Source organism: Saccostrea cucullata, unplaced genomic scaffold (assembly GCF_032062105.1).
Source record: "Saccostrea cucullata isolate Sc308-1 unplaced genomic scaffold, CSIRO_AGI_Scuc_v1 ctg184, whole genome shotgun sequence".
In the NCBI taxonomy this organism is placed as follows: Eukaryota; Metazoa; Mollusca; class Bivalvia; order Ostreida; family Ostreidae; genus Saccostrea; species Saccostrea cuccullata.
The window spans coordinates 46,086-65,053 of record NW_026926406.1 but is presented as its reverse complement, the minus strand read 5'-3'; the positions used below and the strand labels follow the sequence as shown (position 1 = coordinate 65,053).

The following is an 18,968-nucleotide window of genomic DNA, read 5'->3' as shown; positions in this document are numbered from 1 at the left end:
CACTAGCCCTTACTGTTCAATAGTCATGACCAAGGTAAAAGTTATTCTATAAGTATGGAAATCTCCAAGGTCAAGGTCAAAAGGTCAAAAGGTCAAAGTTGTTGATATCCAATGAAAGGTCTTGCCACAAAGAATACATATATGAAGTATAAAAGTCCTGGTTTCCATTGTTCAAAAGATATGGCCAAGGTAAAAGTTTGGAACTTTTGCGTAAAAGTGGGTCAAACTCCAAGGTCAAGGTCAAGTGGTGGTACACAGAAAGGTCTTGTCACAAGGAATACACATGTGAAATATGAAAGTCATAGCTCCACTAAATCAAAAGTTATGGGCAACGTTAAAGTTTTTGTGGACAAACAGACAGACAGACGGATGAACAAGACAAAAACTATATACCCAGAAACTTGTTTACGGGGGCATAAAATTTTATCTTCAATACATACTTTACACCATCTTAATTGTTGCGCATAACGGGTCGGGTTCGTGAACGATATACCTATAAAGTTCCATTCAAGCGTGTTCCTGTGCAAGTTATATCTCTTCTTTAATTAAATTACATTGGGTATCCCATTGTCGGAACCCAAAGTTTTTTTTTTTCTCCGTTACATTACATTCAGTTAAGTACAATATAACAGAGAGAAAAACCCGTGGGTTCCGACAATGTGGGTCTCCGTGTTTATAGAGCATATTTAGGATCGGAGATATTGACTTACCGTGGTTATCGACTACAAAATGACGAACCTTTTGTGAAAATAAAATTGAAAATACGCTTCGAAAGCCCGCTAAAATGTGTACATTTTTCCGATGGTAGTATTTTTATGGTTCATTCAAGTTTGTAACTCTTGCATCTGACGTATTTACTGTATTATTTTTCCCTTGTCTCAGTTTTTGGTGTTGAAATCTTAAAACGAGGACAGTTATTTATACATGTATATACAGCGTATTAACTGTATAGTTCTTAGCCAGAAAAACAACTGCAACTTATGAACTCTTATGATGAATATATAATAATAATAAAACAACAAAATTGTACATAATACAAAATTAATTTATTGGCTTATTGGCATATAGCAACTATAGCACAAAATAAAACTTGCTCCTCCCAAACGAAGTTCAAGAAAACTACTAGCAAACAAATGGATATTATTATCATGTTCACAATTTAATTTCATATCTTCGCATTCTTTAAAATATATCACTAGAAAAAAAATAATCTTAAATCTTAGGCCATTTTGTCCATAAAATATTGTAAACAAAGTAAGGAACAGTTATCCCTAAACTAATAATTGTAGAAACACTGTCTCATGTGCATCACCAAAATCTGGGAATTAACTTTTACTTTCTCTGGTGCAATATCCCAAGTTTGACAGTCCTGTTCAACATAGGCAATTTGAATACTAAAACAAAATATCAACATGTAAAAAATTCTTCATCTAAAACATTTGTCTTTGGAAACCATGCATTTGTATTATATAATTTTCAGGATGCATAGCTATGCATGATAATCTAAAAGAACTTCTCTAGTAAACTTGCGTGCATAGTCGCATTAATAGTAATTCATGGACAATAGACACAAATAATGTACAGTTATTCAAAATAGATCAACAGAGAAATACATGAACTCTGATGGCGTATGTATATGTACTAAAATGTATTTACATGGTATAAATTATGAGACAAATTGTAAGAAAAAAATATTCTAAATATCTAGATCGGAATGTCACATTGCACACAAATTAGATGGTTTTATATGCAAATGAACTAGTAAGGCACTTTAGACATTCAATCATGTAATAATTCTTCAGAATTGGTGTTTTCAAACAAAACAGGTAATGATGGCATTCACTTTTGTTAAACATGATTATGCATAAATGCAATACATGTACATGAATTTGGTAGATAATGAAACAACGAAACCAAAACTCTCATACAACCTAAATGTACTCATTTTAGATGATGTTTTCGTGTAAAATTCCACAGTAAACAAAAAGTATAAAATCCTCGTGTAAATGATTGTCTACGTTATGGTTTTACACAAAACATTCAAACACTAATGGCTACGAGAATACATCCTGACGTCCATTGTTTTTATAACTGTTCAGAGGCATGCTCTGTAAACCATTGTCTGTGACGTCATAACTTGGCTTCCGGTGCACGGGTTTGGAAGCAGAGTCAAAACATCGAACTGCAAATCGGAGTTCCTCGCCAATTTCCGAACACAGGGATTGCTGTAAAGTAAAGTCATACAGAACATTATAGATTTTGAAAAAATTAATGAAGAGACACGATCCAAAGCTCAATGACATCACAAAAACTGCAGATTTCAACAGCTCTCACCAGAAAGCGCGCTACGGACGCTCAATTCTCACCTAATTGTGTTATTTTGTTAAATAGCCCTTCATCATATACAACAGACTTAAAAATTGAAGAAAAATAGTTCCATACATCTCAGACTGATTTTCATGATGAAGTAAAGTAATTTACAAGTAAAATTGATGCAAAGCATCAAATCGGCCGCTAACATATTTGGCATGTCAAAAAAGTACTTTCACAATTCAAAGCATTCATGCAAGAAAAGCACAGGATATTCAAAGTTGAATTTATAGTGATAATTTTTATTTCAGGCCGTCTTCAAAGCATTTAGATAAATAAATATTTTAAAAAATTTAATAGAAATTTTAGTGCATTTACTCAACCAATGGACTTATAGATGTAAAAAAAAAAAAAGAAAGGTCAATGATGAAATCAATGAGACATTATTGGCTTCAAAATGAAGATGTAGGTTCACCCTGGATTTTAGTCATGGGATAATGCCTATTTATTACATTTTTACCCGTGAAATACTGTAATTTATTCATTGAATAAAAATGATATCCTGTCACAGTATGAAAGGATATCAAAATGATATCCTGTCACAGTGTGACGAATATCAGAAGTGCGGGAAAACTCTCAATATCCCTTCCCATAACGAAGATTGCTGTAAAAAATATTCCTTGACTTAATATAAATAGATGGAAATAAATAAACCATTCTGACAGCGAATAAAACTGTCAAATTACCAAAAATATGTTGCTAAATCCATATTTACAGTGTTTTCACCTCACTTAGCTATGACGTCTCAACCGCTCATTCTATGACGTCACGAGCCTATGACTGTATTACAAAAAGACACAGGCAAAGGAAAAATCAAAGATTTCTTCTTTTTTTTAATGTAATAAACAGAAAATTCAATGTTTTGTAGTTGAATATGAAATTTATTTCACTCGTGATACAGGATTTTTTTGATATTTTCACTCGTGCTTCGCACTCGTGAAAATATCAAAAATCCTGTCCCACTCGTGAAATAAATTCCACATTCAACTACAAAACATTGAATATCCTCTATATGGTTTCTGCAGAGTAGGCTATGCTGCATGGCGCGGTGCAAAATGTATAAAAATATATCTTTGTGTCATTCGCGGCTGTAGCATTTTAATACGTTTTTACTAGTTGAGCAAATTTTCAATTTGTTTATTCACCATGCACTTTTACCACGTACAATTCATGATTATCCGGAAAATCACGACGATTTCCTTTCGTATCTTACACACTCCCTGGATGGGGAATACCTATTGTAAATTCTTTTTATTTAACCATCAATTATCAATTATCTTATGCGAAATGATAATGAAATTGAAACATAATAACAACGATTAAAACTTAGTTTAAAGCAAGTTTTTAAAATATTTTACTCATGATTTTATACGTTATCATCTGAGAATTATTTTACTGATCTAATAAAATAATAACATCTCATTTCCCCATGTGCACTTTCTAACACAACCACAGGCCGATAATAAAATAGTCTTTATTCCCTTTTGTAGTTACGCTACATCTAAAAGATAAAATATAATTTATCAATTCGGGCTTATTTCTTTAAAAACAAATTAATCAAATACAGCAAGAAATGTCCTATCGCTATCATGAAAAATGAAGAGATTTACGAGCTTTGTTTTCACACATTATATTCTATAACTCCTGCGTCTACTGGGTCGTTTTTAAACAATTTTTATCGCAAATTCGAATTTGTAATAAAGTGAAGAAAAAATCTAAGCCATTATTATACTTATTTATTTCTAAAGAACAACTTTAAAAAGAAAGAAAAATTGCATTATTGAACATTAAAAACAAATAAGAAGCCAAATCTCTATCGAGATTTCATTACTCAATTCCAACTAGATTTTTGAAAAGCAGTATACAGAGTTGATCATTGTTACGTAATCGATGATCAGGACTAAATCTGAGTAGATTGACCGAGCTATCTATCGGTGTCTGATTACAAACGATATCTTCTACCCCTAAACAAAACTAACAAATTATGTATGATTTATTTGATAAAAATTTGTGTAGACACAGATTCCGTCATGATAGCAGCATACAATGCTAACATGCAAACATATAATATTTATACATTTAACCCTACATTATGTCATTATTTAAAAGTACATGCAAAGATTAATTAGATTAATTGAAGTAATGGGCATTCATAGAGTCTTCTGGATATAAAAAGGGACTGCTTCAAGGAAAATATATTAAAATTATTACAATAAAAGCAAAACAAAACGCAATCCAAAAACTGTTTTGCTGTTGAAATTACTGTATCTTAATGTTGTCAAGTCACAATTGATTGGATTTTAACTAAATATCAGAGCCTGGTAACAAATAAAGATTCCTGCTCATCTAAAGCTTCCAGATCATGAATTCTTCCTTGGAAGAATGGGAACTCCTTTAATATGATAAAAAATCATTTTATTTCATATCGATTAGATTCTGCTTGGTAGGTAAAAGCTTTATATACCCACCCTGTAAACCTTCCTCAAATTCGTCGCATAGAGTAAAATTACATAGTTAACCTGTTTTTTTTTCACATTGACAATATATATCGAAATCACATGACTCCCGTTAGCATACTGACCTTATCTACTTTGGCGTTTTTCCGTGCTTTCCACAGAAATTCAAAGAAGGCCACCACAGCTCCCGCCATTGTGCCTGCTATCAGCACCACAAATATACCGCCCACATTTTTAATGGTGAGGGCGTTAGTCTTTTTCTGGGTGGAATCTAAACACTCTCCGTCTTTATTCTTTTCCTTCCACCACGTGTTGTAAAACTTCTGGATCATTTGATCTTCTTGCAATTTTAGAATGACACTAGAAATTTTGTCTCTGTATGGCGAATCTGAAGAAAAATATATTTACCGAGTCATATGTTTCTATATCGTTACTGATGTAGTGTATTTGTAAAATACCACTTCAATTTACTACACGTAATTCGGTTGTTTTAATGGCCAGTCAATATCTGAGTTAGATTAAATTCTGAATTAAAGTAACAAAAAAAAAATATCCAGCACAAACAACAATTTTCACCAAATTCCCATTTGTTTAATTTAACCTCGCTCGAATTCGTCCTATTTGCATTCACGCATGCGCACTCACCCTGAGGAAGTCCAATACCATAACCTTTGGAATCTAGCCATTGACCGACCTGCATCAGGTCACAGTTCCGCTCCACCATGTACTCTATGGTGGACGACTCCGCGAAGTAGGCGTAGTCCCCCTCCAGCACACGTGTCTCTCCGTCCTTGTTACTGGCCACAAACACAGAGGGCGTGGCCGACTTCATAAACCCCCACATTCTCTGGTAGGTGGGAAATTTGGAACGCTGAATGTATAATGAAAACGTTATCTATATTTGGAATTAATGATGAAAGGACATACTTTTTTCCATGGAATTGTATACTAGGATATGTACAATAAGACTTAATTGTAAAAATAAGCTGTGTCCTCTAGTTTTGTTTTGCCAGAATCGCACCGGGTACATTCAGGGTTACACAGAATTACTAAATATAAAGTGCAATACGCATTATTGTTAATGAAAATAAATGTACATGTATTCAATTTTCCTTAAAAACTACAAGACAAATTATCTTTATCTGCACTATACAACCCCGCTACCGTTTCCTTTATTTTTCTTAATCAAATAAAATTTTTCAGCTAGCTACATGAATGTAATTTTTACAATTCAATCCCTCTTATAATACTTTCTTGAACTTGCAATTTACTATAAATCATGTAAGCTTCATTTAATTTTTTCCATATGCTCTATTAACGTAAGTTCTACAAAAATCCGAGACATCGTTTTATGTTAAAATTATTCGAACCTCAAAGAATGACTTTGTGCTTCCGGACCCAAGACTTCCGTATTTAATTTTGGTCTGTTTGGAGAGATCCTCAGCGCCCTCTATCGGTGAAACCATTTTCTCGATGGTAAGGAATGCCGCTAAGTTGGCGGTGTACGAGGAGATGATAATGAGAGTGAAAAACCACCACACACCCGCCACCATTCTGGTGGACACAGCACGAGGGGCGATCTCACAACCTGAAATGTAATACAGTGTTCAACATCAACTGAAACATATAGAGATAATTTGGAGTCTACAAATATAAAATAAGTCCATATCTTCAGAATTGAAATCTGCAAGAACATGTAAAACTTAAAAATTAACAAACTGTTGTGAAGTTTTACTAACCTTGCTGCATGAAAGCCCCAATGGTAAACCAGAGACTGTTGAGTACTGAAAACTGGTTCTCCACCACGTCCGTGTTGGGATCACACGGGTGCGGATTACACCATTCATAGGGCGTGAATCGCGCAATGACGAACATCATGAAGCTAACACACAGGTACACAGCAATGACGTATATCCACACCTGCGTATCTAAGGGCGACAAGAACGAAAACAACTCTGGAGGTTCTGGTTTGGGTTTCCGGAATAAGATCGTGATTCCGATATTCCAGAACGGTTTAGTGAAGTCTATCACTCGCTCTCTCTCGTACGTGATCGTCATACCCGCTACAGCCAAATCAGCTCGCTGTAAAAAAGAAATAAACTTTGTTTAAGTTATTAAAGAGTATATTCATTTTCTTCATTCTTCATATATCAAACCTCACTGTTGGGAAGCAATATAGTTTTAGAATCTTACCCTCTCCACGAGTTCCTTGACCATCCCGTTGCAGACCCCGTGTTCATCACAGTTGCCGTACTCATTTTTGGGAGACACTTGGATCTCGTACCGGAAGCCGAGGTTTCGGGAAATTTCATTCAGAAGGTCTATACAGAAACCTTCATAAGTTACGATTCCATTCTCATCCACTTTTTGGAAGACGTATGGTGCGTCCTATAAATAAATTTATTTATTTATATAATTATAATCAATTAGTTTAATATACTTGTCTTTTATTCACATTACACATTTAAAAAAACAAAACCATGATAACTGGACGAGTTACAAGAAGATTTTTAACAAACAGAACTATATTTTGTTGTCTGTAACAAAGACTATTTTGTTGACATACCAGTACGGTAGTGACTACTAGGGTCTTGTTGGCTAACTGGTCACTCATTTTCTTCGTGTTTTCCTTGACATCCTCAGTAATATTCACCAAATTTTTGGGATCCCAGGTACCAATCTGAACAAATCAAAATATCACAAAAATGCAGTTCTTTCTCCGAATTTTCAATCATCTTCATGCAGATATAGCACATTTTCAAATAAGTGAGAGGGTTAGTGATATTTCTTTAAAAATTGTATTCAAATGGATTCAAATGTTAATTAGACTATACCTTTTTGAGTCCCATTTTGTCGAGTTTTGTTATGTCTAGCGTAAAATCACTTCTTTCGCCATATTTTCCAAAGTGGATCCTTCCAGTTAGTCCCTCGAAGTCCATCTGTACCAAAAAAGGAACAATGTTATAGTGTACCAAAAGGAACAATGTTATCGTGCAACAGAGGGAACGCTGGTATACATTGTTAACCAAGATGAAAAATGTTCTTGTGTACCAAAAGGAACAATATTATTGTATACCAATAGGAACAATGTTATCGTGTACAAAGAGAAACAATGTTGTATGCCAAGAGAAGAACAATGTTATCGTGTGTTGTTGTGAACAAAGGAATGATACTGTGTGCAAGGACTGAAAGGAGTATGTCTGTTTTACAGTTAATGCACGTTCATTTTAAGGTATTTGTCACAATTAAAGAATATACATGTATGTAAAATACAATACTGAGTATTTGTTGAACATGAAGAAGAGAGATATCAATAGAGGCAGTGAGTGTTCCCGTCTTTGAACTGACCGTTTTCATGTAATTAAGGAGACTCAGGCCGTCCTCCCAAGACACGGATGAGTTACACTGAATGTTTTGCCGGAAGTTCATGTTCTTGGCCTTCTGAACCCCGTCAAGACCACGTGCAAACAGGTACACTGCGTCATAGATTAGCGCCGTCTCCGTCTGAAAGAAAACCGAATGAACATGTCATGTTGTTTGTGATTTGTTTCTTGGAAATATTTCTTTTTTCTTTAAAAAAAAAATATTTTGAATTTAAAGAACATGAAACGAGTCATGACAAAGCGAAAAAATACGATTTTAGAACAGATATGCATTCTTTTCGCTCAGAATATAGACGATGAATACAGTAAGGATCGATGGATTCTGTCGAGATAAATTTCATTCACTTTTATTCACTTGCGGCACTTTAATTAAATACATGCATTCGTTAGTCGAGACAAAATATGAAGTAGAAATATTATGAGTTAAAGAGCATAATTTTATCTTTTTAAATACAAGACATTGAAAATATGACGGGAACCCAAACTTCTTGGGATTTCTCAAAGATATTAAACGGGAAATTTCCTTTTCCGTAAACTTATCATCTGAAATAAAAAAATTTCTCGATATTTTTAGAAGACTTAAACTAGAAAGGATCAAAATGCGAATACTGGGTAACTCAGCAAACAAATTTTTATGGATAAAACCAGAGGAGTTCTGTAAAAATGGTCGATACATCCACATTATCAACAGAATACATCCTTAAATATAACACGTGTAGCAAATGCACAAAAGGCGGTACAACACCGAATATTCTGAAATTAAATTAAATTTCAAAGGAAATTAAAATAGAATTATGCAATCTTATAAAATACGTGTACTAGCAGAACAACAAAAACTATTTAAAAGTAAATAAGAAAAAAACCCAGAATATTTGGGCTCTAACATTGTCAGAGACAAATATAGATTACAGGAAATCGTGCATAATTTTTTTCCTCAGTTTACAGTGCCATAGTTCAAAAAAAAGATAAAAAGACAACAATAATTGTACTCAACAAGAAATAACTATAACCTACCAATGGTAGATATGAATCATTTCGTGGATAAAAATCGTTTGCCTTCATTCCAAAAAGGAAGCATTGTAAGTTATAAAAGGAAGAAAAAGTTAATAAACTGGATTTTCTAGAAGACTTAATATTTACTTAAAAATTACCAATACAGGTACATATATTAAAAGAGTCTTCTATAAAAATGTCAATGGGTCAAAGTCTTAGAGTTAGTATTTAGAGCTTGCGGACTATAATGCATACATTTTTATTATTTTTATTTTTTACACAATACAGATGATTCTTACAGGAATTCCTGCTTGGTCCACGAGGGGCGAAGTCCTTGAACTGCTGCTGAACATCTCGTATTTCCATTCGCCAGTTACACCCGTCACCAGGGGGCGCTCAGGATCCACCAATCGCATGCCAGTGATGTTTGCACCTGCGTGCTTAAATTGCTCCAAATCAACCAAACCGAGATCCTGATAAGATAATTCAATTATGTAATCTAAACAGCTTCTTATTCAAATTTGTTCCTTCAAAATCTTGTTCAGGGTAAAATCCTACATCATGGCATTTAAAAATCTCTTTAAAAATGGAGATCAGAAACCTTTAATAACGACATGCTCTCATTCGTGGGCTTCATGTGTAAACAGAATATAGATTATTACTTTATTCAAAACGGAAATAAAAAAGAGAAAAATTAAAGTTACTTACAAGTGTTGTGAACAAATAGTGAAAATATTCCGATGCGGCATTGACTTGCAGGGCCTACAATAATAAAGACAGGGCTATCATTAAGTGTAATAACTAAAGAATCTAGTGCGCTGAATAAAAAATTTATGAAACTCGAAATCTGGAATGTCTTGATGTGTGTTTTTCTGAAAGGAAATGATTATATGGACTCCTTGATTAAAAGAAAAAATCCTTGCTGCTCTGACACTCACTTTTTCCAGTATAATCCCAACCCTGGAGACATGACAGTCTATTATTATCCTGTATTCTCCCTTTTCCTTCAGATCTTTAAATAAACTTATGTACGTTTCCGGATTGTTGTTGATTCTGCGGACGGTAACTTTAGTTTCCGGAACATTTGATGCCTTTAAAACTTCCTGTAGCCGAATTAAACCTAAAACAAAATTCAAATGGGAACAAAAGTATTAGTACAGAGGGGCTTTAATTGATGCTGATACTAAGGACTGACCGACAAAGTCTCAAAAGCTTTCACACTCCTGAAGTCAAATATGTTTTACGATTTTTATCCCTGAAATTGCTAACTTTTGGATTTAGCAAATCTAAAGTGTAAAATCATAACCTGTCTGACATTTTACATTATACACGCAATATGACTGTCATAATAAACTATCATGTATTGTATCTAACCCCTAACACGGCGATGCATTTAGACACATACTGCATGGTTAACTATATGAAAAAGTTCCATAAAATTTCCTGTCTGATTTCTTTAGCTGCTCCGAAGAAAAGTTGAACTAAGGTTTGAGAATTAAAGTAATAGCTTAGTTTGACAGGAAAATAATATCCTTAATCGGCAAGCGTACTTAATAATCACTTAGTCTTTCAACGAACGTATTCGATACACAACGTCCTCATCACTCAATTGTCCAATGACTTCGGCAGTGACATCCGATATCTTCTTCGCATAAATGTACTCATCTATTTTATTTATCAGTCCCAATAGCCCCAGTCTCCGAAGCTTACTTAACTGTTCCTTTTAACAATCATTCAGTCAATGTCCTTGGTCTTCCTTCATTTGCAACCCACCTTGTATTGTTAACTCGTGCTATCTGTTTATCTACCATCCCTCTAATATCTTAATACTTCATTACAAACTCAACTGAGATTTTCCACCTAACTTCCATAGGCGCTTGGGTCAAGGATACTGTATATTTTCTATATAATACATTGTCGAGGAAATTCGAACTTACTCGTAACATTTTTTTTCAGTGTGCAGTGTTAATTTTTAGTTTTTTGTAAACCTTTGTGCTTCATATACACTAGAATGTCACGGAAATTCGAGTTTATGCACGCTTTAAAAATTACATATCCCACTGTATACTAAAAAGAAACTTTCTTTTTAGTATACAGTGGGATATGTCATTTTTAAAGCGTGCATAAAATCGAATTTCCGTGACATTCTAGTGTATATGAAGCACAAAGGTTTACAAAAAACTAAAAATTAACACTGCACACTGAAAAAAAAATGTTACGAGTAAGTTCGAATTTCCTCGACAAAGCATTATATAGAAAATATATAGTATCCTTGACCCAAGCGCCTATGCTAACTTCCTAACAAACTTTGCAGGTCTATTCTCTTGTCATCCATTAAATATCCCTTTCTTCCTAACACACTAAGCTGATCTATTCTCTATCATCCATCCAATATCCCCAGTCTTCCTAACACACTAAGCTGATCTATTCTCTATCATCCATCCAATATCCCCAGTCTTCCTAACACACTAAGCTGATCTATTCTCTAGTCATCCAGCTTGTATCCTCGGTCTTCCTAATTTGTCCCTTACATCTTCAATATATTTTCACATTTGCTCAAGCAATCCATCCTTTAAACATCCATCCAAGTGACACACTCAATCACTCATCGGATTTATTCATCGGTCACCCACCCAAATTTTCCATTGGAATTTAGTATACTCACGTTTCTTTATTATTATACCAAGCGTATGTCAATAACTTCCTACATTTAATGATAATATTGAATACAAAGACAAGAACGGTGTACAATTTTAATCATACCATCATTGTCCTCATAGATAACTGTAAACTGTCTCCATTGCCAGAAGTCAATCAAATCCCGGAAAGCGGAGCTCAGAGCCAAGTAGTGTGGATACAAGTTTATCGAGAAGTGATCCTTATCCGGGTCTCTGGTATCCGTGATGACGTCACGGGGATCCCAATGCGCCTGGATGTGAGGGATGGCCAGAAATTTACATATGGACTGCACGTGACTGGAGGACACACGGGACCCAGGTCCAAAAATGACCTTACACCCGGCAGCAATTTCTCGACAAACTGTCAAATACAAAAATGGATTTCTGTAAATTGCTGAATGCTCTTTTTAGAAAGCAAACAAGATGTGTTTGTGAAACACTGATGCCCTCGTATGGCAACATAGCGAAGGTTAAACTTCCTCAGAATTAATGCAAATCAAATTTGTTGGTACCTAAAGTAAGGCTTTCTCACAAGAAATACAACCGTGAAATATGAGAGCCCTAGCACCACCTGTTCAAAAGTTCAAACTCCAGGGTCAAGGTCAAAGAGTCAAAGTTGTTTGATTTTAAAGAAAGGTCTTGTCACAGGGATTTACATAAGTAAAGTAGGAAAGCCCTGGCCCTAACCCTTCAAAAGTTGTGGTCGAGGTTTGTTTTTTAAAAAGTAGGTTAAACGCCAATGTCAATGTCAAAGGGCCCTAGCCCTTATCAATTACCATTCAAAATTTATGGCTGAGGTGAAGTTTTGTAAGTACATAAATCTCCCAGGTCAAGGTCAAAAGGTCACAGTTGTTGGTATCCAAAAGTAGGTCAAACTCCAAGGTCAATGTCAAAGGGATAAATATATGTAGTCTGAGAGCCCTAGCCCTTACCATTCAAAAGTTATGGCTGAGGTTAATTTTTTTAAGTACATTTATCTCCGAGGTCAAGGTCAAAAGGTCAAAGTTGTTGGTATCCAATGAAAGGCCTTGTCACAAAGAATATATATGTGAAGTATGAAAATCCTAGCCCTAACCATTCAAATGTAATGGCCAAAGTAAAAGTTTGGAATTTTGTGTAAAAGTGTGCCAAATTCTGAGGTCAAGGTCAAGGTCAAATTTGGTGGTACCTAAAGAAAGATCTTATCAAAAGAAATTGAAGTATGAAAGTCATAGCTCCACTAAATCAAAAGTTATTGGCAAGATTAATTTTTTTGCAGACAAACAGACAGACAGAAGGACGGACACAACAAAAACTATATACCCCCGAATCTTCGATTAAAGGGGCATAAAAATCATCTTGACAATTTAGAATCTGGAGATTTTTTTCTATAGTACTTTGAGAAGACTCAATGAGTTTCTTTAAAAGGAGTCTACCAAAATATGTCAGAAAAAAAGACAATGATTTGCAAAACGGGGAAGTGACTGGGTCTTTCTCAGAAAGTTATAGGGTTCATTTCTTCAAGCACCCTTGCTAACCCCCAGGTAAAATATTGAAAATCAAAAAAATATTGATAAAAAGAAATCAGGTTTGTTCAAATCACTGCAATTACATAAGTGTCGTTTACTGAATTAAATAAAATAAGTACATGACTTTAGTGTAAAGTAGTAAAGATAAAATATTCCGTATTCCTACACAAAAATCACTGACGTTTACTTACATTATACAAAATATGCCAATACGGTTCATTTAATGTACGTCACCTAAATTAATGTTAAGAATTCTTTTACATGTATTTATTTCAAGCTGTGTCATTTACTATGCTTCAGATACTTCATTTACTTTATTTTACTCCCAAAGGGTAGATTACTGCTAAAAATGCATTTATTATAGACAGTGATAGAGCTTCCATAATTAGAAAAGTCAAAAGACCTTTATGCTTTGATTTGTTCTTCATATCATTTCCATTCTACTGTATTTTTCTTAAGAACATTCTGTTAACAGACATTTATCATTAATCTGAAATATTTAGTTTATTACCCAAGGTTTTGATTGTGTCTTTAGTGCTGAAACACAGAATAGGGTACACCTGTACGTATGTAAACTTTTTCCGATATTTAGTCAACTATGTGGTAGATGTTTATGGAATTTTCAAAAATATTGTACTGTTATATGCTTATTATAATCAAAGGCAAGGGCCTAAGTTTTTGCTCGAGTCAATTGAGCTTTATACATCTGGGCACCATACCTTGATATATTTAGTTTATTTTGCATCTTAAGAGATTGAATATTATATGTCTTATCCATGTTCGGTTCATAAATAAAGTGTATATTGCTTTTCCTTTATAGGTATACAGGTCTGGCACTCATGGGCTTCCGTATTATTTTGACCGGATTCTATTATGAATTTAAGCACATTAGCTGAAATGGTCAGTGTTATGAAGTAATTAGGTTAAAGATTCCCACAGCAAATCTGGATTCTAAAAAAAGATTTTCAACAACAACTAGCTGCAGCTAATGAGAGCAGCAGGTGTTTGTGAGAGGGAGTATTCTAGGTCAATTATAAATAAACTTCAGATTGGAAGATTAGATCCCCGTAAATATTCATACGCAGTAATTGTACATCATACAGGTATTTAATCAAAAATTTCTTTAAAAGCATGAAGGCATAAATAATGTTACAGAATGAAATTTTACACAGTTTTTACCTCTTAAGTTTATACAATCACTCAAACCAAAGCATTTTTTGCTAGAACTATAATATTTGGCGTATGGATCACCTTGATGAATGCGTGATAAATTTTACAGCTCTGAAACGGCTATGTCGACAGGGAGTAGCTCGCTACGCGAGCCAACTCAAAAATGGAAAGTAAAATTCTGTACCAAATTTTGCTCGTTTTTCATTGAATACCTTAAGAATATTTACAATGCAGTGCAGCTTTCTTCATGCAATTAACGGGAGCCTTTTTCTAATTTTTCTTTTGATTTTTTTTTGGGGGGTGAATTCAATTTTTTATTTTTAATAGTTCATGTTTATGCAAATTATCCATTCAATTGGTGAATGTGTGGTTTCAGAGATAAGAGAAACAGGGTAAAAGATGTGTTATTTTTTTCTTCGTTAAATCCATATTACCCGTGCATCTTCTCTCAAATCCCTATTAATTTCAGTTCGACGCGAGAATTTATATCTCCTCTAGCATGACGAGCTGTTCGTTCTGCCTTGCACGTGTCAAGAAATAAACGCATTCTTAAATCAGGAATGGTTTACAAAAACTTATAATTACTTGCACGTGATTTCTTTCTGTTCAATTTATGAAACATTTAGAGACGAATTAACATTATAAGAAAAATATTTTTTTTGAAAAATCGTTAATGAATTTCTGATGATAAAAAGAAATTAAGATGTCGAAGCGCTTGAAAAAAAAAACTTCAGATGTGTTGAGATAAATGGGTTACGTAATTTGCAATCGGGAATAATCTCTCCAGATCTGAGGGACTAGCAGGAAAATCCCATTTCTGGAAAATTACACTTGTTTTTTATCAGTAACCAAGTCCGCAAAAAACCTGATGTTTTTTTCACTACTAACAAAGGAAAATTAATTATCAATATCAGTTCATCAAATAAACAGGGAAGAGATTGTAATATTATTCCAAGACTACAAGAACAAGACGCTAATTTCGTTTTTACATGTACAGAATGTAAAATGAAAGGGAAGACAAATTTTGTCTTACCAATGCTCGTGTGTTGTGTGTGTGGAATTAATGACATCCAGATGCCGACTCAATCATCTAGCCATTATCTTGGATTCATCGCGGTTCTATCTGATATAACCCTGCTATTCCCGATAGGAAGTCGCTATCTGCCCGCTATACTTTCACACCAGAGAAGTGTGCAGCATAGTTATTTTTTTTTTCAAAAGGGAAAATTGCAAACAATGCCTTCTTAAACTATGGTTCAAACCATTCATGTTGCTCTGAAACATCTGTAGCACGGTATTTGTTCTAATTTTCTAATTCTTACTGATAGAGATACCGGTACATCATATGATAATCATTGAAAGGGGTTGCGATACAGTCTAGAACTGATGGTAAACCGAGACCATATTAATCTCCCAACTTCTGGTTGTTTTTTTTTTTTTTTTTTTTTTTTTTTTTAACGAAACTAAGCTAGAGAAATGATAATCTTTATAGTTTGTGAATTTTAATCATTCTGAAAATATCCACTTATCCAGTGGAAAAACAATCGTTTGTACCAAACAAATGACCATTGTTTATAATAAAATTCGTATAAATCAGAATAAAAACAGCTGGGGGATCTACCTTTCTTGGAGACGTCGAAGCTGTCGTCCGGGGTGACCTCTTTGACAATGTAAGCCACGAGGACCTGACTCAGAATGTCATTCCGAAGGTTCACTTTCTGCATAGTCCATTTGAAGGCCAGCTCCGCACTCTTGTGTTCCGGCTCAAAAAAGCCATCTAAAATGACAGTATAATGCATAAAAACACTTGTTACCCTTATTTTGAGTGACTTTTTACTATACAGTTTTAATTCATTTTAGTAATATTTCTGTTCATAATCTGTATTCGTTAGTACAATTCTCTGCCATTCTTGGACTTTCGGTAAGGTGTAGCATTCTCGAGGCTACGTAATTAACGTCTCTCAAATGGCGAATAGATTCTCTTTGGTTAAGAAATTTATAACATCAGCAACTTAAAATTGTTGCTGACAACGATGAGTTAAGCTCCACCTCTCTGTCGTGCGAAATGCTATCATGGATCCTTGTTACACTTGTTGAAATCTGCCCGAATTTCTATCCAATGTATATTTCAACAGTGAATGAAAGCTACATGTAAATTTCAGACGCTAATTACGTAACGTCTAGAATGCCAAGTCTTACTGAAAGTCCAAGGATAACAGATAATTGTACTAAAGCCATCTTGACTCATTCAATGGCTATAGTAGAACATGGCCCTGTCTTCAAAGAATAACTTTGTTAAAATATAAAATAATGCATTAACAAATGTTGCATGTATTGGTCAATTTCTTTGGCATGTGATTGAGTCATTAACTCAACTTTTGCTTTGTAAGTAAATGTCTAACTTTGATCTGGAATATGATATGGTAAATATTAGACTTTTGTTCTGAAGTATGATATGTTATAATTTCTGAAGTATAATAAAGTAAATGCGAAACTTTTGTTCTGAAGTATAATAACAAGAGGCCCGCGGGTCTTATAGGTCATCTGAGTATCATATTACAACTTTCAAACAATTGAATTTAGTTCGTATTTAAAACCAGAGGCCATGAAATTCTCAATTTTGTAAGAGGCACCATTGCGTATCCTAACTATACACTCAGCATGCTTACTATGGTTTACTTAAAACCCAGAGGTAGATCAGAGTAACAAAGAGAAAATGCATTTCCTCTTTATAACCAGTTGTGCACCCGAATAAAGTAAATGTCAGAGCTTGTTCTGAAGTAGAATGTGATAAATGTCAAACTTTTGTTCTGAAGTATAAAAAAGTAAATGTCCAGAGTTTGTTCTGAAGTAAGATAAATGTAAGATTTTATTCTAAAATTTAATATGGTAAATCTCAGATTTTGTTCTAAAGTATAACATGGTAAATGTCTGAGTTTTTTTTTTTTATTAAGCATCTATTTAGAAAATGACAGACTTTCGTTTTGAAGTATAATGTAATAAATGCCAGACATTTATTCTGAAGAATAATAAAGTAAATGTCTGAGTTTGTTGTAAAGTATAATAAAGTCAGACTTCTGTTTTTGAAGTATAATAAAGTAAACGTCAGCCTTTTGTTCTTCGTATAATATCGTAAAATTGTCAAGCCTCTGTCCGTCGTATAATATAGTAATAAGGGTTTTGATCTGATGTATCATTTGAGTAAATGTCTGACTTTGTACTGAAGTATATAATAAGGTAAATGTCATTTTTTTTTTAATAAGTATAATATAGTAACCATGGTTAATGTCAGAGTTTTGTTTTTAAGCATATATAAAGAACATGACAAACTTTCGTTTTGAAGTACTAAATATAATATAATAAATGCTAGACATCTGCTGATTATATAAAGTAAATATCTGACTTTGTTATAAAGTATAACTAAATAAAGTCAGACTTTTGTTTTGAAGTATAATATGAATGTCAAACTTTTATTCCCAAACAAATTCTTCGATAAAATGAAGCGTTCAGACTACTTTAAAACAACGAAAAATAGACAATGCCATCGTTTCCATCAACTACGGAAGATAAAACGTCCGGATTATTGTTGTTCGGATTAACGATGCTCCACTGTATTTATAACACTACTAGTACTAGTATCTAAATCCCTTTCAATCGGGCCAAACATTTCTTCCTTGTTTTAAACGATGCCTCATCGGGCATTATTGTTCTTATGTTATAATTAATAAAACATATGTTACTGTTATAAAACTTAAGAAACAAGACGTTTATTACTAAGACTTGAATTATGTTAGTCATTGTTTAAAAGGCATTTTTTGGAAGATTAATGGTCTGACAAAATAGCAAAATAGATCGATATACACGTGCGCAGCATTGCGTATTTTTATAAAATGTTTTCAGTTAGGTCTTATCCAAATATTAATTAGAGTTTTAATCTTAATGAGATTATGTAACCCAACTGTTATGTCTCTGTACTTCGTTTGATTCCAGATTGATTTAAGAGATAGCTGTTCAATACTTGGACAGCGTGAACACAAAGTCTCTGTCATTTAATACGGAGTCGGTCAGGATAGTACTCCACGCCATGTTCACAGGGGATTCAAGAATAGAACCGACCAGACAAAAGGTTTTATTTATCTGGTTTGAGAGTACAGGTATAATAATGAAGAAACAGTGAATTTTTGGAAGGAAAAAAAAGCAGACAAAAATCAGTTGTTACCTTTTGTTGGTGTAAGTGCCAAAATGAATAACAATGTTGTCTATCTTTGTTGGTTCATCACTGACCTCTAACCTCGGATGTTGTCTTATAATGCACTCTATTAACAATGTATTTGAGGGGTTATTTTCGTGTCAAAAGAGCAGTATTTTTTTATAACCTAAGCTCATTGAAGCCGCACCCCTGGGAGAATA

At 33.9% G+C, this 18,968-nt stretch overlaps 1 protein-coding gene across 3 annotated transcripts in view; it reads right to left on the bottom strand.

Moving 5' to 3' along the window:
- Positions 1–1,024: 1,024 nt before the first annotated feature.
- Positions 1,025–18,968, bottom strand: part of LOC134271611 (glutamate receptor ionotropic, kainate 2-like) — a 29,916-nt gene continuing 11,972 nt past the window's right edge. For all 3 annotated transcript variants that reach the window (XM_062753816.1, XM_062753815.1, XM_062753813.1), the window contains 14 exons: positions 16,180–16,335; positions 11,966–12,241; positions 10,141–10,322; positions 9,911–9,964; positions 9,502–9,675; positions 8,175–8,330; positions 7,661–7,765; positions 7,393–7,506; positions 7,020–7,214; positions 6,566–6,908; positions 6,197–6,414; positions 5,472–5,697; positions 4,952–5,214; positions 1,025–2,225 (listed from right to left, as the gene is read on the bottom strand). In XM_062753816.1, coding sequence (XP_062609800.1) covers positions 2,055–2,225; positions 4,952–5,214; positions 5,472–5,697; positions 6,197–6,414; positions 6,566–6,908; positions 7,020–7,214; positions 7,393–7,506; positions 7,661–7,765; positions 8,175–8,330; positions 9,502–9,675; positions 9,911–9,964; positions 10,141–10,322; positions 11,966–12,241; positions 16,180–16,335 — 2,633 coding nt within the window. In that variant the 3' untranslated portion in view covers positions 1,025–2,054. The remainder of the gene's footprint in view (positions 2,226–4,951; positions 5,215–5,471; positions 5,698–6,196; positions 6,415–6,565; positions 6,909–7,019; positions 7,215–7,392; positions 7,507–7,660; positions 7,766–8,174; positions 8,331–9,501; positions 9,676–9,910; positions 9,965–10,140; positions 10,323–11,965; positions 12,242–16,179; positions 16,336–18,968) is intronic.